The sequence below is a fragment of the Hypomesus transpacificus genome, chromosome 11, assembly GCF_021917145.1.
Source record: "Hypomesus transpacificus isolate Combined female chromosome 11, fHypTra1, whole genome shotgun sequence".
Lineage (NCBI taxonomy): Eukaryota > Metazoa > Chordata > Actinopteri > Osmeriformes > Osmeridae > Hypomesus > Hypomesus transpacificus.
The window spans coordinates 6,241,270-6,265,078 of NC_061070.1; the positions used below are offsets into that span (position 1 = coordinate 6,241,270).

The following is a 23,809-nucleotide window of genomic DNA, read 5'->3' on the forward strand; positions in this document are numbered from 1 at the left end:
GACTTAGGCCTATATGGGACCAAAATACACAGCTGCCCCAATAAAATGTACATCGAAAGGAGTACCATAGTTATCGGTATTGGCTACTACGGTACGCTATCCAGAGCATCTTCCAAAGACCCTTAAGTATTGACATTCCCATCTGCCCACTAAGAAAAAGCAGACGTTAGAGCATTAATCCAGGAAAACCATTTCTTCAGCGGGGATCCATATAAATACTTTTTTTTTTCTTTAATAAAGAACTTTATTATTGGACAATTAAGTCAATCACACAGATCGAGTATAACATAGTCTGCCTGTGGTAGGCCCTGCCTTAGAGGTGTGCTTCCTCCTAGTGGCTAAACATGGTTCAACATTCATAACACACCAATCAACTCATTTAATAGCAGTAGTGTCTAGACACACAATATGTCTTAAAAATGAATAATCTTAAAATAAAAGTGCACTTTTAAAGACAAAATCCCCAGACAGAAATCAAAATCAACAAATGTGTCACATCATAATAATCTTTTCATGTATGACTGAACCAATGACGTAACCTACAAAACTAGTGTTGCCGGTAATTAGGATAATGTAACAGTAAGTCAATATAAATCAAACTGTAATAGGTTGTACAAAGTTTTCTTCTCAGACTCGGCTGATTACTGGGTCATGACAGTGTTACCCGGCAAACCCTTTCACCAAGCATAGACAAGGCACTTTACCTCATTCTAAAGATGACTGACCTGACTACCATGTTAGACATCAGTTCTGCGCTTCAGTGGTGGATAGTACACAGGCATTGTATGATCGCATACACTGAAGCCTGCAGCCTTAGGGCTGTTACCCAAAATTGCCATGTCAACTTCAATTTTTTCACAGTTCTCCAGCTGGAACTCTGGGTTAAAGCAGATCTCAATCTGTCCTAGGACCTGGGTCTGGCTGCCCTGTGAGAGATGAAAAATCACACAAAACATATGTCAGAGTATACAATTCAGTGTGGCATATGATAAACTAGAGAGGATACAATTTCTGGGGAAATTGTGTGCCTGTGTCGGTTACAGATGGGTCTTTTTCAAAAAAAAATTACTGACATTTTACAACTGATATTTCTGTATCAGAAATATATTTAAAACTCGCAGCTTCGCTTCTTGGACCCTAATAATAATACTAACAATAACAATAGGTGCCTTGCAGCTTCGCTGCTTGGCCCCTAATAAGAAAAGGTAGAAACACTTCAGTGGCTTCGCCGCTTCGCGACTTGGCCACCAAATATAGCTGCAAGCAGCGATGCGGGTTCCTCCGCAAATGGCAAAATATTATAAACATGTACACTGTAGAAGATCGAGAGTTGGACAACAAGAGAGCAATACTACTTCATGTTTGGCCAACAACAATAGGCTGAACGGGGATTTGAACTCATGAGCATAAGGTTACAAGTCAGTGTCTCTAGCCTCTCTGCTACACACCAACCGCTGAGATTTTATGATTAGTAAGGGTTCATTATTAACTTTCCATAGAATATTGAAACTCTTCTTGAATTGATCTCTTTCCAGACTCTCAGTCAATGCACAATAACAATAGTCATGTGGGCAACTGAGCTGGGGCAGAGCTCATATTCAACTCCTTGCGAGAATGGCCTGTGACAGGTTAGCAGCCGACTCTCTGGTCACATTAAACTACACAACATGCACAATCAGGGTGACTAACAAGATTATATTAACTAACCAACAATAACATTACAAACATCTAACTGAACGAACACAACAAATGCTGGCACGGCTTTTGTAACCAAAGTATTTTCCAGTCTTTGCGGTTTTTTGACATGTCGCACTGCATGCTGGGTACCCAAGGGTGCTGACGCTGATTATCTAGCTGTGCTCCGACTGCGTAATATGAGTATTAGTTTTTTGTCAGCTTTGGGACAAAGGTTAAGAAACGGTTGACATTTCAAGGTGAAATTGCATGAAATTGCACATGGTATTTCAGAAGGATGTCTGCCTGTTTAACTAAACAAGTAATCAAAATTATGTCAGGCCAAAGACTGCCTGGATTCGAACCTGTGACGTTGCACTTTGCAGGACAATGTTTCAACCCATTGAGCTACCCGCAAGGCTGAGAAATTCTGGTTAGTTTCTGTATAAAAAAAGAAAGACGTTTCTTCTTCAGCGTGGATTGTTCGAGTCGGTGAAAGTTTAAACATCTGTAATTCAATGATCTTTTGACATATCAAGGTGAAATTGAGCATGGTGCTTCAAAACGATGTCATCCTGTTTAACTAAACATATTTTCAAATTTAAGACAGACTCAAACAGTGTGGCTGGATTCCAACCTAATACTTTATACTTTACAGGTCACCATCCCAGCCCATTGAGCTATTATCAGTGTGGAGTAGTGTCATGTTCAGTAACTGTTCAAAAAAGTAAGCTGTTTCTCCTGTGGTGAGCGTTGTTAGATTCAGCCAACGTTGAAACTGATCCAATTCAATCATATTTTGACATAGCAAGGTGAAATTGTTTGTGGGACTTCAGAATGATGTCATCCTATTGAACTTAACAGATAATCAAAATGATGACAGGCCAAAAGATAATGGCTGGATTCCAATCTACGACCTTATATTTTACAGGTCACCATCCCAGCCCATTGAGCTATTCTCAGTGTTGAATATTGTCATGTTCAGTTACTGTATTAAAAAGTAAGCTGTTTCTCCTGTGATAAGCGTTGTTAGATTCAGCCAAAGTTGAAACTGCTTATAAATTTCCTATGAAAATGGGACAACAGGATGACTGGGTTGCTGCTGTAAAGAATAACTTACTTATAGTTTTTATAAAAGGTTGTTTGGAGTGCCATAACTTGTCATTGAAGGGATCGTTTCAAATCATGCCTAGCATCAGTGAGGATGTGTCCTGGCTTAGGTTACTGAAATTAATTTGTGCAACAGACAAGGGATCCACCTGAACAATCAATTTACTTCATTAGAGATAACCATTAGCGTTATCTCTACCATGCGTAGACTACAAGTACATTTAGTCATTTTAGCAGACGCTCTTATCCAGAGAGACTTACAGTAAGTACAGGGATATTCTCCCCGAGGCAAGTAGGATGAAGTGCCTTGCCCAAGGACACAACGTCCTTTGGCACGGGCGGGAATCGAACCAACAACCTTCTGATTAATAGCCCGACTCCCTAACAGCTCAGCCATCTGACCTCCAGTAGCTAGCTACTGTGGTGAACCTGTCTTGTTTTGCAGTGGTTTACACAGTCTCGCTAAACAGACGATTGGAGTGTTGTGATGGGCTCAAATAAACACGCATTGCTATGTTTATAACCGGAGGATTTATTGGAAGACTAGTAACCGTTTTGTCAGAATAAAAAATAAAAAACTATGCCTCTGACTGGTTTTGAACCTACAACCCTTTGCTTACCGGCACAACATCTCAGCCAATTGAGCAATTCCCAGGCATGGAATACACAAAGTTCAATAACTGGATAATAAAAAAAAAGCTGTTTCTCCAATGGCGAGCATTGTTAGATTTGGTCCAAGTTCAAACAGCTGTAATTCAGTCATAATTTGACATATCAAGGTAAAACTTTGCATGGTACTTCAGAGACTTTAAAGCCTATTAGGTTTGAAGCATCCTTCAAAAATACATTTGATTTAGTGACACAAACATATTGAGGCAATGTGGACATTTACATAAATACACCCCTTTCAGCCATTTTGTACTTCATTCAATTGCCTTAAGTAACATTTCCAAATACGTCAGTGATACATATCTGTACCCAATGTCAAGTCAATTAGACCTTTGGTTCAAGAGAAGAGGAATTTTGAAGGTTTTCCAAAATTATCACTGTACAGGAAAATCCATAATGGCGGACCTTATGGGTCCTTGAGGCTTTTTTGTTCCTCATGAAAAATGAGGCATGCACACCAAGTTTCAGAAGAATTGGAGCAATGGGGTGGAAATCTAATCACTTAGAAAATCTGACTTTTGGGCGTGGCCTGTGGCGCCCCCTATGGTCCGATATGGCACAAGTTTGGTGTGGGGGTACCCACTTGGATGTAGTATCAATGTGCCAAATTAGAAAATTTATGACAAGGGACTTTTTGAGATATTGGGGCGCAAGGAGAAGAAAAATAATAAGAATAAGAATACCAACAATAACAATAAGTTCCCTCCTACCGGAGGAACCTAATAATAAGAATACCATCAATAACAATAGGTTCCTTCCTGACGGAGGAACCCTAATAAATATATATGTGAGATAACAATGGTTGTGCCCTTGCCGAAGGCAAAGCACACCCAATAATAAAACTAACAATAACAATAGGTTCCCTACTTACGGAGGAAATATAGCTGCAAGCAGCAATGGGGTGGCCAAGCAGTCATATGACCCAGAAAACATTTTAGACATCCTTATGTGACGGTAAGTAACGGACGTGGCCACGCTCCGTCACTACAAGGCGTCGTTCGCCACTCGCTGGGCTCGAACGCACGACCTCTGACTTACCAAGCGCGACCACTACCAGCTACGCCAAAGAAAATCTAGCTATTCGTTGACGCGGGTAGTCCATTACATACCTGAGAAGTGAGTTTCACAGGTTCACACCCGTTACATTCACCCCTCTTAAATTCACTCCGGCGGTTAGCTAGTGCTAACCTTGTGAATCCGGGTCACGGCACCAATGTTACGGTGTGTAACGGACGCTGCCACGCTCCGTCACTACAAGGCGTTGTTCGCCACTCGCTGGGCTCGAACGCACAACCTCTGACTTGCCAAGCGCAACCACTACCAGCTACGCCAAAGAAAAGCTAGCTATTCGTTGACGTGGGTAGCCCATTACATACCTGAGGAGTGAGTTTCACAGGTTCACACCCGTTACACTTAGAACAGGGTGCTTAGTTTCTATACCAAGTTTGGTGTGAATCCATCCCCCCTAAAAAGGTAGAAACACTTAAGTGGCTTCGCGGCTTGGCCACCAATAATAATAAGAAAAGGTAGTAACACCAGTGCGTATACACTGCAGCGACGCGATGCGTGCGACAACATGTTTTCCATTCATTTTCAATGGAGCCAGGCGAATCACTTGCATGGTGCATTGTGGTTAGCGATGCTAAGACATAAATAAAAAGAATGAGGCCTGGTGCATGCCGACGTTGTCGATGCTCCTGGTGGGTTTTTTGTACTTTCAAATTCAGTCTCTCGTCACATTACGTAACTTTGTTCTGGTAACTAGCTAGTTACAGTAGTAGCCCGGCTGGAACTCCCTGGTCGTATCGACAGATTAGCAGAGACTTTGAGTAATAAAATAAAACGTTTTTACACGTAAAAAAGTCGTATTTTGATCAATGTCACGAGTACATAAACCCAAGTCTGCACACTTGGCCATGACAACTACAACAGTGACTTTAGAGAACTACAATTCTACATTAATCTGTTTGATACGCCCCCCGAACGTGGCGTACTGTGGGAAGGCAAGCGATTCGCATCGCTACAGTGTAAACACACTGTTAAGTGGCTTTGCCGCTTGCCCACCAATAAGAAAAGGTAGAAACACTTAAGGTGGCTTCGCCACTTCGCGGCTTTGCCACCAACAAGAAACAGTAATCCTAAATTGTGTAGAAAACAAAAATAACTATTAAGCGTTTTCCGTTTAGACTGGAATTGTAGCTTTTTTGCATCCATCCTTTGTTTGTGACGAGTGACGTAAAAGCAAGTAAATCTTTGTGAGAGAAAAGCGACAGAGGCAGTGTAGTGTTTTACCTTCCCTAGCAACAAAAAATCTTATTTAGCGACAAATCTAGTGACTTTACGTTACTTTGGTCATCTCCGTTATTCATTATTGAGCAGCAGGAAAATAACTAATTGTACGTCTGTTGTCATAGCAGATCATGATCTGAATCATGAATCATGTTAACTCGCAGTCAAGCAATGGTGCGTCATTGAAATCTGCTCTAAACTTAATATTTGCCTCTAACTCAGTCACAGGCAAGTGAAATCTAACAATTTACTATTCATTGGCCAATTAAAGACACTTTTAAGTTGCCTAACGTGAAATTTGGTTGCATATGCGAGTGACTTACTACCATTGTAGAGGGTTGCAGTAGGTTGCTTTAAAATGCTTAGTGTTTTGTAATGTGTATATACTCTTAATACACATACACACCATGTGTATATACTACCATACATTTAAAAATGTATTTGTCTATTAACTTGTTCTTGTTTTTATAACATGCCATGTTTTCTATGATATAGTATTCATTCATGCTATGTGTGAGCTTTGTAACATGTTGGTACCTCATATTCTCCAGGAGAGCGCTCAATTGTCTCATTTCAGGGAGGTCAGGGAATACATATTTACAATTCTCCTATATTTGCCCAAATGGGTGAGCTGATTGTTTGCTTCCCTCTGGAATTTTTTGTTTTTGTCAAACTTAAGTGTTTGTATCCCCCCCCCCTTTCCCCTCTGTGAAGCACATTGTGTTGCCTTCTGGTATGAAATGCGCAATATACATAAAGTTTGATTTAATTCAATTGTACCTTCCCAGGCTGAACACACTGGATCTTTGGTTGCACTTGGTAGAACTTCAATATGGCTCCCTCAATGTCATCAAACTACAAACAGAAACAAACAGATAAAAGCATTGCAAACGATACATTAAGCCGATTATAGCAACAATACATTCATTACTCAAAGAATTATGCTAAGCAACTGTCACCTTCCCTTACTCGCATATATAGTCTGTGAGCACTCCGTTTCTTCTTTTAACCTTTATAACACTCTACCCTCACCATTCATTGACTTTAAACATAATGAAGTAACTTCACACCACACTACTACACCTTTAGAGTAAAGTTGAACTAAAACATAATCACAAAATAAGCCAGTGTTCTGTATAGAATGGGGTTTCAGTTTTGAAAAAATTATTCTACCCAGCCCTGAAAATGGTGCTGAACCTTAAGTGAGTCCACACAGGTCCACCTCAGCTGCTCATTCTGCCTGAGGAGAATCTGTCTTATTATGTGTTAATGTAAGAGACGTACAAATGTGAAGTAGTTAGGGTTAAAAAAAGAAAAGAAAGGTAATTACCGAGTAGTATTCCTTAGAGGGAACAATATTGAATTTTCTCAGAACTCTGAAACATAATTACATCTGATGAGTAACAGTCTAACTAATGAGTAACCAAATGGCAGAGCCTCTTGTGTGAGTCAGGTTAACCACATGTCTCACCCATCTAGGTCCAGCTTGTGGTAGAGCTCCAAAGCTTTGCTGAAGTACTTGTGCTGACTGTTCAGGGACTGTGCCCTGGCCGCACATGTCCCATGCTTGTTCCACTCATACTTCCTATCAAAAAGCACACAACATCTTTAAGACCTAATAATTATAATGTGTTTCTATAGGAGACACTTTATCCAAAGCGACTTACTGTACAGGGGGATTTGAACCTGCAACCTCTTGATCTGCCATCAGATGCACTACTACCACTGCAGGGCTTGAAATGAACCTTTTTACTTGGTGGCACTGGTTCTCCCAACTTAGAAAATCTAGGAGCACCCACTGAATATTAAGGAGCACCCACTGAATATTAAGGAGCACAACAACTAAAATGTGTATATTGTAGTATTATTTTGCGCGATGTTAGGTCCTTGTCACATGACAACGGAGAGCAGTGACAAGGAATGACTGATGGCTAATATTAACCAAACACAAATCTGCAGTGTTTCCCCTACCATTAGCTGTGTTCGACATCGGCTGCGGCTGCATGAAATGACTGGCGAGAGTTGCCGCTTACAGTCGGGGAGGTGTTAAAAACGGCTCAGGCGCTGTTTGCTAACTTTATCATTGATGAACTACATAGTTGCAAATTTAATTGTTTTTTTATTAGAACTTGCACAAACCAGTGCACAGAAATTTTTCATTTTATGTATTGGGCTATATTAAACTCTAATCTGCAGATTGATAATACAACCAGAACTCAACTAAACTTAGTCTTTCCGTTAAGGCCGATATATGCTTCTGCGTTTTTCAAAAAACGGACACATGGGAACGCCCTCATCTCCGTGGAACGCCCTCTACGAGGTTTCCGTCAGCCCTCGTAGAGCCTCGGAGAGCTTGACGTGCACCTCCTTAATTTTGTAACTCTCCGTCGTAGCTACGGAGAGCTACGGAGACCCCCTTGGCTGTGATTGGTCAGTATTAAGTACCGCCTGCATCAGGGGTAGGGGCGGGGTTGCCGTGATAGCAGGACGAACAGAATCCTTTGACCACCATTGCTTGTAAAGTTTTTACAATTCATATTACAGCTAAACGGTACATGTAAATCAGAATCTGAATTAAAATGTGATGAGAAATGGGCAGTGTAGTTGCTGAAAATTTGCGTATTTTATTGATGGAACAGCTAATTTGTAAATTTGCTCAGACTTTTCGGTAACCTAGGTAAATAAACACTCAACGACGTCAAAACAAAAAAACGTTGCGCCACCTACTCTTCTGGCGGTGAATTGTTTTCAGCACCCACAGCCTACGGAGAACCTATACGTCCGTATCCGTGCGCCCGCCCATCCGTAAACGGAGACGCAGAAGCATATTTCGGCCTTTAGTGAAGAGGCAAACCAAAACACTTTCCGCAACAAAAGTAGGCTATTGCAGTCTGTCAATAAAGACAAATATTTAATTCAATTGTACTGTTTGAACCTGATTTGAGCATTGGCAAAGCTGAAGGTATCAGAATAAATACAAAACACGCGTCAAAGTTGTTGTGAGTGAGTCCGGCAAATCATGAAATAGCTGTGTGTGTCATTAGAACCCGTGCAGTTGCTCTCGAGAAAATGCGCTCGGCTACACAGCCGGCAGTTCTCGAATCGATCTCACGGTACTTTGATGGCATACAGTGACTTAGCCTCGGTCTAACCAGCATTCACTGATTCAAGTCAGCCAGCTGCAGCTGGCGCTGCATGAAGTTGAACACACCTACTGCCTTGCAGGGCCTGTCCCGTGACTTACATTGAAAATGAATGGGAGAAAATGTTTTGGTCTACCGCCCCCCCCTGGAAAAAAAATATATAAACACTGATCTGCATTAAAGTTGATAACGTAAAGATAAGGTCATGGTTATGTAACGTTGGATAGATCAGTGGACCGATCACTATATACACACACCGTGTAGTTGACAAATTAGCGAGCGTTTTTGTAAAGAAACGAAAACAGGTTGCACCTTTACGATTATTTGCACTCGCATAGTGTTGTTTTTGGCGGCCTGTTTTAATTTTTGTTTTAGTCTAGTCCTTGTGTCAAGCTGTCATTTTAGTTTTATTAGTTTTAGTCACGTTCATACTCTTTAGTCTAGTCAAGTTTCAGTCGATTAAAAGTCTGAGCATTTTAGTCTTATTTTAGTCAGACTTATCCATGAATATTTTCGTCTAGTTTTAGTCGACGAAAACTGATTTAAAACTGACTTTAGTCTCTTTTTAATCAAAACAGAAGTAGTCTAAGCAGTAGTCTCGAGAGACACGTTAATGCTAAAACCATTTGTTTAATGTAGGCCTATTGGTCTAGAATAAGGTATTCGAAGTCATGTTGTTGATGCCAAATTCAGTTCAGTTTGATTGCTATGTGAATTACAAAACTAGCTACAGTATTTGGCCAACAAGGGATGCTTAGTCATACACTCTCATCTCATACACTCTCTCATACAAACAAATACACACGCGCACACACACACACAGTAGCTACACACACTAGCCACACATGGAAACCCACTTTACACTCTTTCACAAACACACGCTAGTCACACACGTTTGTCACAGACTCTCGGTTTCAGCTCCAGTAGCTAACGTTTAAAGCTAACGTCTAAAGCTAACGTAAAAATGAGACACATTAAGCACAGCCTCATGAGTTAGCTAATAATAACGCAACTAAACAAGACGAAATAACGTTGTAACATTTTGTCTTGTTTTTATTTTGTAAACTACATTGTCTCGTTTTTATTAGTCAACGACATTGCATTATACATGATTTAATTATAGTCATCGTCACATCACCAGCACAAGTTGAGTCTTGTGTCGTTTTCGTGACTTGATCAAGGTTTGTTGACAACGACATTTAATTTTCGTTGACGAAAGCAACACTACACTCGCACAAATTCTCCCACATATATTTTTAGGTCGCACGGACACAATTTCGGGAGCATATGCCATCAAAATGGTCGCAATTTCAAGCCCTGCGCTAATTAAACTATCTGGGCTGATGGATAAGCCTGGAACAGTGATTTTTGGAAGAAATTAGCAACAGACTGAAACAGGAAGTGATAGGAGTAGCAGTAACTGTTGCACTGTAGTGGGACATACCAAAATGAAGTAGTGGATGGTTTTAACAGGTCCGGCCAACTTTTCATCATGTCTGGGAGTAGGTCCTGGAACAAACAACCAATCTCAGGCTGTGTGTGCAAACCATGGACTGTATATAAAGATGGACAACATGACAGCTCCCCAAAAGTGAAGCCAAAACATATTGATTGCCCCCTGGTGGCTGGCTGTATTATGGTCATAAGTCCCGCCCCCTCCATATTACCAGATGGGACATAAGCCAAACAAAAAAATCCAAGGGCACATCAAATATGTATATTATGTATATTTTATGTATATTTTCCCCAATGATGGTTTCTGTCGTTTTTATTATCACGCTGATGTCTGTTCAACAGGGTGTCTACAGGTATAAACAAGTTAAATCTAAGACTTAAGACATTTTAATACCACTTCTAAATGAAATTTAAGACCAAACTTACAATGGAAATATACAAATAAACCAAATAAACACACTGATGTCTGTTCAAAATGAACGGTATAATAAAAGGACAATTATTGGTTGAGTTTAAGAACATTGACTAAATGTGTATAATTGCTCAGAGGTTAGATGGCATTGTTGGCTCTGGATTTCTGGATCGTAACATCCAGCGTTGTAGCGTTGACATCGTTGCTTGCGGTGGAAATGGTGGAGCAGAAACTAACAATTGCAGGCTGCTGGAGTGCCTTTAAGTAGTCTCTGTGTGTTTTGCTCTGCACGTGCAATTCCATCGCTCTGATCCCAACTTGTCCAAAGTTTGAAATTCTTCCGACACGCAGTTCGCGTCATAAGCATTTTCAGGCACCATCCTTAACCAAGAATACTTGTTCTTTTTAAGCCATTTGGAATTGAACTTTAATTTCCCTATGTTTCTAAGTTGAGTGGCTATCAACCATTGCTGTATTACATGTATTGCAGATGCTTTACGTCATCAAAATCTGTGCAGTAGGCTATGCTCTGACCTACAGGAGCCTGATGGCGAAGTACAGTGAGGTACACTAGAGAAATGTTACTGATAGTGCAACCAGTAGCTGAAAGTGACAGTGTTAAAAGTGACTAGTGTGAAGTGAATCAATGTCCATATCAATGTCTATTCAGAAGCCTGATGGCCCTTGGGTAGAAACTGGCTGGGATTCAGATGGCTGAGCGGTGAGGGAGTCGGACTAGGAATCAGGAGGTTGCCGGATCGATTCCCCACCAAGCCAAATTACATTGTGTCCTTGGGCAAGGCACTTCACCCTACTTGCCCTAATGTCCCTGTACTTACTGTAAGTCGCTCTGGATAAGAGTGTCTGCTAAATGACTAAATGTAAAATGTAAACTGTTCAGTCTACGTCTACGTGTGCGCGACTGGATGCTGCGGTATGCTTGCCATAAGGCAACGTGCCATAAGGCAAGGATGGGTGGTAACTCTCTTAGAATCCTGCCAGCTTTCCTGAGGCAACGTGTGTGGTTGGTGTCCTGTAGGGCTGGGAGCTTCCTGCCGATGATGAACTCAGCAGAACAGACCACACTTCGTAAGGCCTTGCGGTCCCTGCCTGTGCAGCTCCCATACCACACAGTGATGCAACCAGTCAGAATGCTCTCTATAGTGCAACTGTAAAAGTTAGTGTGGATGACCATGGATAGTCCATACCAAACTTCTTCAGTCTCCTCAGGAAGAAGAGGCGTTTACGGGCTGCTTTGACCACCTTGTCCGTGTGAACAGACAAGGTGAGGTCGTTGCCCGAGGAACTTGAAGCAGCTGACCTTCTCCACTTCAGATCCATTGATGAGTAGGGGTGCATGCTCCGCCTCCTATAGTCCACAATCATCTCCTTGGTCTTGCTGACGTTGAGAGAGGTTATTGACCTGACACCATGATGTCAGGGTCCTCTCTGTAGGCCGACTCGTCACTGTCAGAGTTGAGGCCCACGATGGTTGTGTCGTCAGCAAACTTAGCAAGGATGTTGGAGTTGTGCGCTGCCGCACAGTCGTGAGTGAACAAAGAGAACAGGAGAGGGCTGAGCATACAGCCCTGGGGGGTGCCTATGTTGGTGATCCGTACGGATCAGGTGCGGTCACCGATACTCACCACCTCTGGCCTCCCCGTCAGGAAGTGGGATCCATTTGCAGAGGGAGGTGCTTAGTCCCAGGTCAACAAGCTTAGAGACCAGTCTGGAGGGATGATGGTGTTGAATGCTGAGCTGTAGTCAATGAACAGCATCCACACATACGTATTCCCTTTGTCCAGGTGGGAGAGAGGTGTGCATAGTCAAAGCAATGGCATCGTCTGTAGACCTGTTGGACCGTTATGCAAACTGCATAGGGTTTAGGGTGGGGGGCAGCGAGGAGCAGATGAATGATTCGACTAGCCACTTGAAGCACTTTGTGATGACAGAGGTCAGTGCTATCGGGTGATAGTTGTTCAAACATGTGTTCTTGGGCACAGGGATAATGGTGGTCCTCTTGAAGCAGGTAGGGAGTACAGACAGGTTGAGGGAGATGTCACTGAAGAACCCTGCTAGCTGGTCAGCGCAGCCCCTGCGGGCCCTACCTGATATGCCGACTGGGCCAGGTGCCTTGCGAGGGTTGATCTTTTTGAAGCACTGCCTCACCTCGGCTGCGGTTAGTGTAGGCACACCACTGGCTAGGCTTTCAGGTAGCTCCACTGCAGGGGGGTCACTGTCCCTCTTAAAGCGAGCGTAGAAGGAATTCAGCTCGTCTGGCAGTGGGACAGAGGACTGGGTCTCACTGGAGCCTCTCCGTTTGTAGTCTGTAATGGCTTTAAGTGCACTCCACATGCGCCTGGGGTCAGAGCCATGGTAGCTGGACTCCACCTTGGTCCTATAAGCCCTTTTCGCAGCTTTGATGGCCTTCAGAAGGTCGTATCTGGCCTTTCTGTACTCATCAGGGTCCCCAGAGTTAAAGGCGACAGTGCAGGCTCTCAGCTTGGCCCGGACCGTGACATCAACCCAGGGCTTCTGATTTGGAAAAGACCGGACAACCTTCTTGGGGACGACGTCATCAATAGAGTGTTGGATGTAGCTGGAAACAGTGTCCGTGTATTCGTTAATGCCTCTGCTGCCTCCTTGAACATCAGCCAGTCAGTGGTGTCAAAGCAGTCCTGGAGGGTCGCCACACTCTCGTCACTCCATAGGTGAACTGACCTCTCAACCGGTCTGACCTGTTTAAGCTTTTGTTCATATGCGGGGAGGAAAAGAATGAAGGTGTGATCAGCCTTCCCAAAAGCAGGGTGGGGGAGGGGTTTGTAACTTCCCTTGAATGCTGTATAACAATTGTCAAGGATCTGGTCTCCACGTGTGAAGAAGTCAATGTGCTGATAGTACTTGGGCAGGACTATCTTCATGTTGGCTCTGTTGAAATCACCAACAACAATGAAGGCTGCCTCTGGGTGCACATTTTCCAGACCATTGACAATCCCATACAGTTCATCCAAAGCAGCGGCCTTGTCTGCCTGGGGCGGGATGTAGACTGCACTCATGACGACCACAGTGAATTCCCGAGGCAGAGAGAAGGGTCTGATTTTTACAGTTAGCAGCTCAAGGACCGTAGAGCAGTGGGATGCTAGTACCGCTACATCCGTAGCCCACAGAGAGTTAACTATAACACAGACACCTCCGCCCCTGCACTTCCCTGAATCAGCTGTTCCGTCCTGGCGGTATATGGAGAATCCCGGAGATCTCCAGAGACAGCCAGGTCTCGAGGAACGCCAGTACACAGCAGTTCCTGATGTCCCGTTGGAATTTGACACGAGCATTAAGTTAATCCATTTTGTTGTCGATGGACTGAACGTTAGCAAGTAAGATGGTTGGAAAAGCAGGTTTGAAGCACCGTTTCCGGAGACAGCCAGGTCTCGACAAACGCCAGTACACAGCAGTTCCTGATGTCCCGTTGGAATTTGACACGAGCGTTAAGTTCATCAATTTTGTTGTCGATGGACTGAACACGTTAGCAAGTAAGATGGTTGGAAAAGCAGGTTTGAAGCACCGTTTCCGAGTTCGAACAAGAACTCCAGCACGCCGGCCTCGTTTCTTCTTCTTCCGTCTCGCAGATAAACAGAGCGGCGGAACAACAACGGCTAGCTGCAGTCCGAGCTCGCACTTCGGAAAGTGCAATTTAAGTTTGTGAAATAATCTTTGCCAGGTGACAACTTAATGTCCAGAAGTGTCTGCCGGTCGTACTGAATAAACGACACTATAAACATTGACAAACCAAGTAACGATCACTAACATGACAAACAGTGCCGACGCTCCCATAAAGCGCACTACGTGCTGTGCATAGGGCACCAAGTCCTGAGGGGGCACCAAAAAATTGCCAACTGAAAAATCATCATAGTTATAATAACTAGATAGGGTACAATTTCTGGGGAAATTGTAGGGTGTGCTTGCTTGCTTCAGATGCAGGTGGGTCCGTTTTCCCTTCTAGTGATATTTTCAAGCATTTAGCCTACTCATATTGCATAATTCATTAAGAACACCCTTTGAAACAAGGAACCCCCTTTGAAACAAGCTACTGTGCTGCAAATTAGCTAGGTAATGTGGGGAAATGTACGGGAAATGTGCTGCTAATTTAATGGTTAGCCTATGCATACAGCTCGAACTAGCTGACGTTATTGCTAATGTTAGCACACTCAAATATGTTAGGTGCAAGCTAAATTGAGATTTTACTGTTAAACATTATCTATGCATTTTACAAGTAACTAATGCCAGCTAGCTGTTACTTTACTTTACATTCTATGATGCTATTATATTTAATTTATCAAATAGTTTTTAAATGAGTAATAAAGCTTTAAATGTTTATAATTTGGCAAACCAGACTAAGAAACTTAAGGGTGGGGCTGAAAAATTAAGAGACAAAAAGACATCACCTTCACTAGACAAGGTATTACCAATTGAAAAACGGCTCGCATTAAGTCGGGACATCCGTAACTAGCATCACATCAAACACAATGTGGATGTATGGCAGGGCAGCTGTAGTGGCGTATACGGGGGCCGGTTCTGATGGGCCGGTCTGGATCAAAGTCCAGGGCCTATTTTTACTCCCAGTCCGTCCCTGCCAAGCCCTGATCAACCACCCTGAACCAGCTGTTTAGGGACAGATACACAGCAGAGAACCACCACCTCTGAATAGATGTTACATTGTGATGCTACTGTTGGGTTATTGGTAGGCTATTGAGTTATGTGTTTGGTAATAAAAAGTTAAACTGTCAAACTGTCAATCAACATGGCTAGCCCTTTACTGCCTGAGCCAAAAGTCTGAACATTCCATATGCTGTTGAAATATGATATTCATATTAATATTTTATGAATTTTCATATAAAATCATACACCTAAACTGTTACCCTAGTTAATGTTGTTTTTCCAAGTTTTTTAAAAAGTCTGCTCAAATCGAAGCTAAACAGTGCCTACCGTCATAGTTGCCTGTCACAAACGGCCAAGCCGGACACGTAATTATTTCCAGAAAAAACTTGCATCATTCCCACAAACAAATTCTTTGTAAGTAAAAAGTTTAGACTTTTAATTGACAATATTGACAACACATATTAAGAAACTTGTCTTTACTCATAATATCATCTCCGATTTCAATTTGAAGCTGTAAATCTCAAACCTGTAGGCAATCTCCCATGGTATCCGCTCTGGCTCCACCTCGGAAAACAATGGCTGCCGTTGCTGACGATACATTTATTTCCCCCTCCCAGTAACCCCTTAACCAATGATATGTGCTTTGAGCTTAAGTTGTCATGAGTATCTGGTATGGAGCTAAATCAGGGCCAAATGTTTTGTCGAGAAAAAAAATTGTAGTCGAAAAACTAAAGCTTGACATAGAAAATTTACGTTTTGGTCGAAAACTTGAAAAATAAAACCATGTATTCAAAGAAAATTGAATACCAATTTTCAATTTATTTTTCAGTTTCAGACTTTTGGCCCCTATTTTGCATATAGGGCGTGGCTTCAACTCAGAGGCGGGAATGATGAGTGACAGCCTAACAAAGAGGCAGAAGACTCGGCAGTCGGCATGGGGTCCGCTCCGCCAACACAGTCTCATACTTCTGCGTATCTATGACATGGGTTTAGACATCTATTTTGCGTGCCATATATACGCAAAATAGAGGGTGGGTCAATTTTGGCTTCATTCTTTTACAGTGGGAGGAAGTGGAGACACGTTCATCTTTATAAACAGTCTATGGTGCACAGACACGCACATACACACAAACAGGCTAGTTCAATGTTTCAGTAAGATCAACAAAACAAAATGTTCAAGTTAAATTGGAAATTGGAAATAAGGAAGTTAGATGGCTGAGCGGTGAGGGAGTCGGACTAGTAATCAGAAGGTTGCCGGATCGATTCCCCGCCAAGCCAAATTACATTGTGTCCTTGGGCAAGGCACTTCACCCTACTTGCCTCGGGGGGAATGTACTTACTGTAAGTCGCTCTGGATAAGAGCGTCTCTTAATGACTAAATGTAATGTAATGTAAATTGTTAACGTTAAAAGTTATGTCCACAGTTTGCCTGCTGAAGGATGATTATGGGACGTTGCAAGCTGGCAGACTGTACCTCAATAAGACTCTCATTGAAGTGCCAAGAATTGTTACAGTCCATTCCTTTATCAGGCCTGGCACACAGACAGACAAGGGTATAAACATGTTAGGCAACTTGTCTCCTTCACTTAAATCATGTGACTAACTTTACGATCTTTGTTTGTAGATTGCATAAAAACCAAAATGGCAAGTGGTGACCGTCTGACTCAACACTTTCATACTGATTCCATGCTGATCAGCAGTCTCGATTCCCCAAGTCTGTCTATATCAGAATGTACCTCACTACATCATGTCTGAGATGCTGACACAAGACTTAGCCAGTAGACTAAGGCTGGTGCTGGTTAGATCACAGTTGTGCTGTGTATGGTTATATATGGTCGAGTATGGTTTAGTTTTGCTGCTCTTACCAGAGGCCGTGCACAGTCCAGTAGCTGATATTGGGATGGCAATGCTCCATCTGTGGATATACATTATCATCACAGTAGCTCACAATAGCACCTCAATATATTATCATATCTGTCCTTTGCCTCAAATGTATACAGGTAATTGCAAAGTCACCTGTAGTAATGCAAAATGTAAAATCCTCCAATCACAGTCTGGTAGATTCAGAAAGCATAGATACATCCATAATCAGTGTTTCCTCCAGATTTTGCCGCCACGGTATCAGAAATAGGGCTGTACAAAAGACTGTCTATCCGCAGTAATTGTTAGAGTACATGTCTTAGAATAGCACGGACACGTGCTTCACACCACGACGGGCACGCGTGCCACTTGGGGGAAAAGGGAGAGAAAGAAAAGAGACTTCCGTTGTCCGGATGGTAACCAGTTGAGATTGCATGTGTGCGTCCTTGAGAACTGTAAATCGTATAACTTGTGTTGTCAGTTTATTGAAGCCTACTATTGTATTAGTCTATAGTTCCTGCTAATTTAAATGAAGTTAACTGGCGATTTTCGTTGTTTGTATACTTTACCCGTTAGCTAAATTGCACGTGGCTGTTGACCGATAGCGATTGCTGAACGCCCTTGCTCACTTTTGTATTTTAGGTGCAATATTATGCTGAAGTAGTTACACTGCATTAAGATAATGTAATTAATAGTGGGTTTATTATTATTTGCTACATAATGCCTAGCCTATATGTCAAGATCATTAAGCAGACAGTGTACACGTGCTTTAGAGTGGCCTACCTTAATTGATAGGCTAGGCTACTGACTATTTACAATAAGTTGTTACGTCAATTATTAATGGGCAGCATGTGTGCCATTTAGAACATACTTTATGAGTGGAAGGGGAGTATTTAAGTAGCCCAACATTAACCTGCTCCGAAACACAGTAAACTTTGTTTATGAATCATAACGCTATTATTCATTACTTCTTTTTCAGAAGAATTGGTTAAAATATTTCTCTAAGAATAGGAAGACGCTTGATGATGAAGATAACCAGGTAGCCTAAAGTTCACATTACCTAGCTAATTTGCATAGTTTTTTTCCACTAAGATGCCCACAATTCTTTATTTTTTTATCGTGAGGAAACACTAGTGGTGGCTTCTACAACATTTTACAAAGTTATTAGTGGTTGCCTGATGAAATATTAGACAGGTAAAGCCGACAGGCAGGAGTAGTGCAAGTGGTGGATAGAGGAGGAGACCAGAGTTAAGCACAAGACCAGAGTGAAGTGCAAGTGCAGAGAGAAGCAGAAGAAAACAATGTAACAGGAGAGAGCGCAGAAAGAGAGGAGAGAGGAGGAGAAGAAGATGGCGGCATTGTGTGTGAATAGAGGTGAATAAATATGTTTGTTTGTGTTGCAGCAAAGTGTCAGTTCCGTTTCATTTGTAAAACTTTTGGCGGCTGGGCTGGGGGGGTGTTGTTGTTCGGACAGACCTTCCCCCACTGCTAAAACAAATCCTAGAGGAAACACTGATAACATTTGTACTTTAAGTGAGCTCCTGTTGCAACAAATCGATAGAATTAGTCATGTGACCTAATAGTTAATCATATGAGCAGACCATCACATGATCATGGATATGGGTTAATGGTTATGGGAAGTAAGATAAAGGAACATATACACTGCAGAAGGTGCTGGGCCAGTGGTGGGTCAGTATCAGCTTGGTCCACACGTGTCTAGAGGAAAAACAATCAAAAAGTCCAATGTCATTCCTGTGATCAGCCACTGAACATAATCAAACTCTCTCACTTCTCTGTACGACTTAACATTGGTCTCTAGTAACTCAGGTATGTTATGCCTGGTCAAATGGTTATACTCACGGAGATGTGAAAAAATAGGCTGAGGTTGTAAAACAGCAGCAAATACAGAGGAGGAGAGGTGTCAGATTCATATTCACACCAAAACACACAGGGTCACTGTTAGAGTGAGGGGGTCTGTAAAGGATTACAAGGTTCAATTAAAGCATTTAAATGTGGGTAGCCTCAAGTCTTGCTTTGGCACAAAATATAGGCAAATTGTTGGATTTGGTTTGGCCTAGATTAAATGGCAACATGTTTCAAGAATTTAGCAATATACTATTTTCTACTGTACTACAGCATGGCTTGAAATTGTGACCCTTTTGGTCTCATATGCTTCCAAAATTGTGTACGTCTTACCTCAAAATATATTTGAAAGAATTTGTGCAAGTCTAAATAATCGTTATCAGTGTTTCCCACAGATTAGAAATCTAGTTGTGGCGGGAAGGGGGGTGGGTGGGGGTTGTCAGACCGGGGGGGGGGGGGGAGAGTTGTAATAATTCCTTCGTTAATAATTCGTTACACAGTTAATTTGTTAATAATTTGTTACATTAAATATTAATCCAAAAGGATTCAAACCTTTACAAAATTAACAACAACGAATATATCATTTCTGCATTATGCATGTAGCCACGCTAGTGCTAAACAACTATTTAACTGGTCGGGTCCAGGACGCCGGGTAAGTAGCTAGCTCCTGAGACTTCTCCACTTCTCACCAAAAGAACGAAGGGGAACCTTCGAGTAAGGTACCTTGCAAAAAGTAGCCTCAACTTTCCTCGACTTTTAGCTACGGCACTAATGCTGAAAGCTCGCTGATATAGCTGTCGGTCTTACTAGAACGGCGTATGTATGCATTGTTGCTAACGTGTGCTGACGTTGTGACTGTGCATATGTGAGAAAGACGCATGAGTGACAGAGAGACGGAGGGAGGGCAGGGGAAAGGAAATGCAGCTGAAAGAATACGCTGCATGTTTTAACCTAAATAGCGATAAAAAAAATGTTTCACGAAACGCAATATGTGGCGGCCGGTGTTGATTCTGTGGCGCACCGCCACAAATTAGTCTATGTGTGGGAAACACTGGTTATGGTGCAATGCGTTTTAATTTCTTTACACAACGCTCGCTAATTTGCCTACTGTACAGTAGGCTTGCCTGCTGTGAGCTGATAGTGTCCGGTCTACCGTTCTATCCAATGTTACAAAACCAATTAAACTTCATCTTTACATTCTAAACTTTTATATAGATTTCTAGAGGTTAATAATAGCCGTCAGTCACTCCTTGTAACTGCGCTCCGTCATGACAAGGAGCTAACTAGCGAGCAAAATAAATCTAGGGCTCTCAAGTCTCACTCACTGATGTGAGTGTAAGGATTCTGCCCGCTCACAAGTAATGCGAGTAAAAATAGTTTTGAGCTGTAGGTATGTAATATATACATTATGTTGAACTCATAGTTATATTGGCCGAATGTATGTAACTATGAATATTATTATATTTAACTTTTAACTAAGAACCTAGGCAAGCTTTATCATCACCCCCCCCCCCCCCCCGCGGATTGATAAGCTCCCGTATGAGAAGCTTGTTGAAGAATACACTTTCGCACTAGAAAGATAGTGCCTAAAAAATAAAATGATAATGTTAATACCTAAAATAAATTGACGAACAATTTAGTAGTGATGGGGGAAACGAAGATTTCCGAAGCATCGAGCTGTTTGACACAATTGTCTCGAAAAAGTATCGCTTTTTCGAAGCGTTCGATACATCTTTTCCATAGGGACATCTGCTGGTCAGTTTATGGTATGGCGACTGTATCGAGCGAAGGAAGGAATCAAGTGACGTCAAGTCCTCGAGACGTCAGTCTCACAATCCTCATTAACAACTTGATAAAGGTTGTGTGACAAATGTTTCGATTTGCAAGTGTCAAAAATATGTTATCATATATCTTGTTGTATTATAAACAACATAACGTCTTTACTACGTTACGTTTATAACATTTATTTTTAGGTTCTTAAAACATTAATTACACAATGTGTTCAACTAAGTATGGCTTCGTGGTAAGAGCGCAGCCTCTCACTCAGACAAAGTGAGATCGCATCCGCTCACCCTGTTTCAGTGGAAGTATATGCTAAATGAATACATTATTATTTGATAATCTAAGCTAGCGGTTAAGGTAAGCTAGCGGTTAAGGTTTTGTAACATGCTTTAGCAACCGGGAAAGGGATGGCCACATTTGAAGGCTGGTAAAACTAGAGAAATATGTAGGCTATGTGCTTGTGTACGATCTCGTATCTATCTCTGTCTATCTAGCTCTAGCAATCTATCTGTATCTCTGGCTCTGTCAATGAATGTATTCTATAGAGGGTTTTCACCAACGTCACGTTCTGGGTGGTAACCCGGATGCGCGGCCATAATGGAGGCACTCGGTGTAAACAACTGAACGGAGTACAACCAAAGAACGTATATTCTATACTCTTTGGTACAACTGTAGCTATGTCTAAACGACCGAAATGGTCATCAAAACGCTTCCAAGATTCAAAGGCATATAGGGAAGGACTTGGACCACAAGAAAAGATTCGATATTTTGAGAAATTAGGATTTATTGGCGACCCAGATCCCTACCAGTTAGCTCCATCTACTTGGATCCGTGACGACCCGGTGATTCTGCCTTCAGTTGGATATCTCGATATTGTTAACTACCTGGTTCTCGCCAAACCCATACACATGCAGTAGTTTGATATGAATTATATTGTCAACGTCAGCTTTACAGTGAAATAAGCGCACAGTAAAAACAATAAAAGCAGTAATTGTTTTTACTAATTACTATTAAAAATATTATCATTACAAAAGAAACTTAGTTTTGAGCCGCTGAAATAAACATTTCACAATACCTGACAAGAAATGTGCCAAACAAATCCGTATGTTGTCCAGATTTTTCCCTCGTAGATCTTGGTTGAGTTTTGCCAACCACCACCAGCGCCTCCTTTCCTCTGACAATCTCTGGCATTCCTTTCCCTGGTTTTTACTAACTTTTGGAAGTCGATAATATACCATATGTTTCGATCTATCCTATTTGTACAACCTGAAACACGGCAATAATTCAAAATTTTCCTTGACGACGTTCGGGATATACTTCAGTGCCAGTGATTGGTTGAGATGCGGAGTGCCTCCAAGATGGCGACTTCCGATCTGATGACGCGTCGGTGAAAACCCTCTAGCGTCCGTAAATAGGCCTATGTCTCCTCTCTTTAACCTACGAATATTAGTGATTTCTGATGTCTTTTTAAGCTTTTGAATAAAACGCCGTTTGTCTCAGCTGCTCGACACCTACTCTGATCACGTGGTTTTTGCCCATTTGAAGACACGCTCGACACGTTTGTATCGGTACCAATTGTTTCGAAAGGTCGATACCGCTTCGCGAGCACGGTATCGAGCGTAACATCACTACAATTTAGATCTATAATGTCACGACGTAGGCTATTTGTAACGGCAATTCGCTATAGAATATTCACAAGTCAGAATAATTTAGTTCACTGAAGCACGTGCATGGGCTGTAAGAAGTATCCTTTACGTTTATACCTTTAAAAAAGGGTATTTGTAGCACGTTGTCTAAATCACTACGGTTGGAAAGAGGCATGACATGATGAGTTTGTAACAACGTTCCTGTTATTACTGATTTGGGAAATTGGCATCTGCGCCACTTTCAACCTCCAACTTTCAGCGCTATACTGGAGTAGGCTACATGCGTAGGCTACTTGGTAATTCATCATTTCGATAGAGTAGTTATCTCAATTTCGATTTAGTATTTCATAACCATAAGTTAGTATCTCAATATTTCGATGTAGTATCTCATAATTGTCTTATTTTGTCTTTATTTTTTTTACTGGCGGAAATGGGAAGCTTCCATAGTAGGTATGTAGCCTACCCGCTGTGAGCTGATAAACTATAGGGCCAACTATAGAGCATATGTTTCACTCATAAAACGTGTGTGTGTGTGTTAGAGAGGGATGAGGAAAGAAAACAAACCTTACCTTTGTTATATTGCTCGTTGGAAACGCTTGGTTTCAGCTTGTATTGCCTTGGGCTTCAAACACTCGAGTAAAAGAAAATATAGGCTACCCTTAATCAGAATCAGACGAACCTTAACCCTAATAACGATTCGTGAAGGTTTTCACTGAGATATCTATCAATTAATTAGTTTAAATTGGGATAGCCAGATTGAAGTGTATAGCCTACTCCCTAAATCCGTCAGTTTCGTATTCGATCAAAAGGAATCCTTTTCTGTTCGAAGCCTGTGCTGAGAATTCTACGGAATGGTAATCACGTGATCTGTTCACGTGATTATTGCATAACAGAGCCAGTCCCAGAGAATAGGTGCATTCGACATGGACAGCTGCTGCATGAAACTACCGGCGAGAGTAGCCGCTTGCAGTCGGGAGGAGTTAAAAACGGCTCTGTGAAGTCGGACATTCCAGCTTCTCGTGGTTTGCTGCGTTGACGTCAGTCATGGCCGATCAAGCGCTGTTTGCTTACTTAACTTTATTTAAGCAATAAGGTACGAGAGGCAGTACTTTATCGCCAATAAAGTACGGGTTCAAGGGTGGAACACGACAGTGAATTTGATAAAGTAGTGATCGGAAAGGTTAGCTTATGTTGATTTGGATATCTCCATTAATTGTGCATCCGTGGAAAACGTTGTTTTAAGAAGCCAA

The 23,809-nt window shown here is 41.9% G+C and overlaps 1 protein-coding gene across 8 annotated transcripts; it reads right to left on the reverse strand.

Annotated features, from left to right (window-relative positions):
- Positions 1-219: 219 nt before the first annotated feature.
- rnaset2 (ribonuclease T2) lies at positions 220-23,507 on the reverse strand. Of its 8 annotated transcripts, XM_047029959.1 has the most exons (11): positions 23,129-23,498; positions 19,129-19,242; positions 18,930-18,984; positions 17,274-17,323; positions 16,883-16,940; positions 10,330-10,394; positions 7,214-7,327; positions 7,073-7,118; positions 6,940-6,978; positions 6,523-6,597; positions 220-926 (listed from the first exon to the last, which is right to left on the reverse strand). In XM_047029959.1, exons 2-11 carry the CDS (start codon positions 19,197-19,199, stop codon positions 738-740), a joined length of 762 nt encoding a protein of 253 aa, XP_046885915.1. In that variant the 5' UTR covers positions 19,200-19,242; positions 23,129-23,498; the 3' UTR covers positions 220-737. The 8 variants fall into 8 exon arrangements, with proteins under 8 accessions (XP_046885915.1, XP_046885916.1, XP_046885918.1 ...); XM_047029960.1 differs by lacking the exon at positions 6,940-6,978 and having other exon boundaries at positions 23,129-23,448; XM_047029962.1 differs by lacking the exon at positions 19,129-19,242 and having other exon boundaries at positions 23,129-23,447.
- Positions 23,508-23,809: the final 302 nt, after the last annotated feature.

Coding starts and splice junctions, on each gene's coding strand:
- rnaset2 (XM_047029959.1), bottom strand. CDS start 19,199: ATGAATCTGACACCTCTCCTCCTCTGTATTTGCTGCTGTTTTACAACC. Junction 7,119..7,213: donor CACAAGCTGGACCTAGATGG/GTGAGACATGTG, acceptor ATTATGTTTCAG/AGTTCTGAGAAAATTCAATA. Junction 6,598..6,939: donor CCTGTGTGGACTCACTTAAG/GTTCAGCACCAT, acceptor TTCTGTTTGTAG/TTTGATGACATTGAGGGAGC.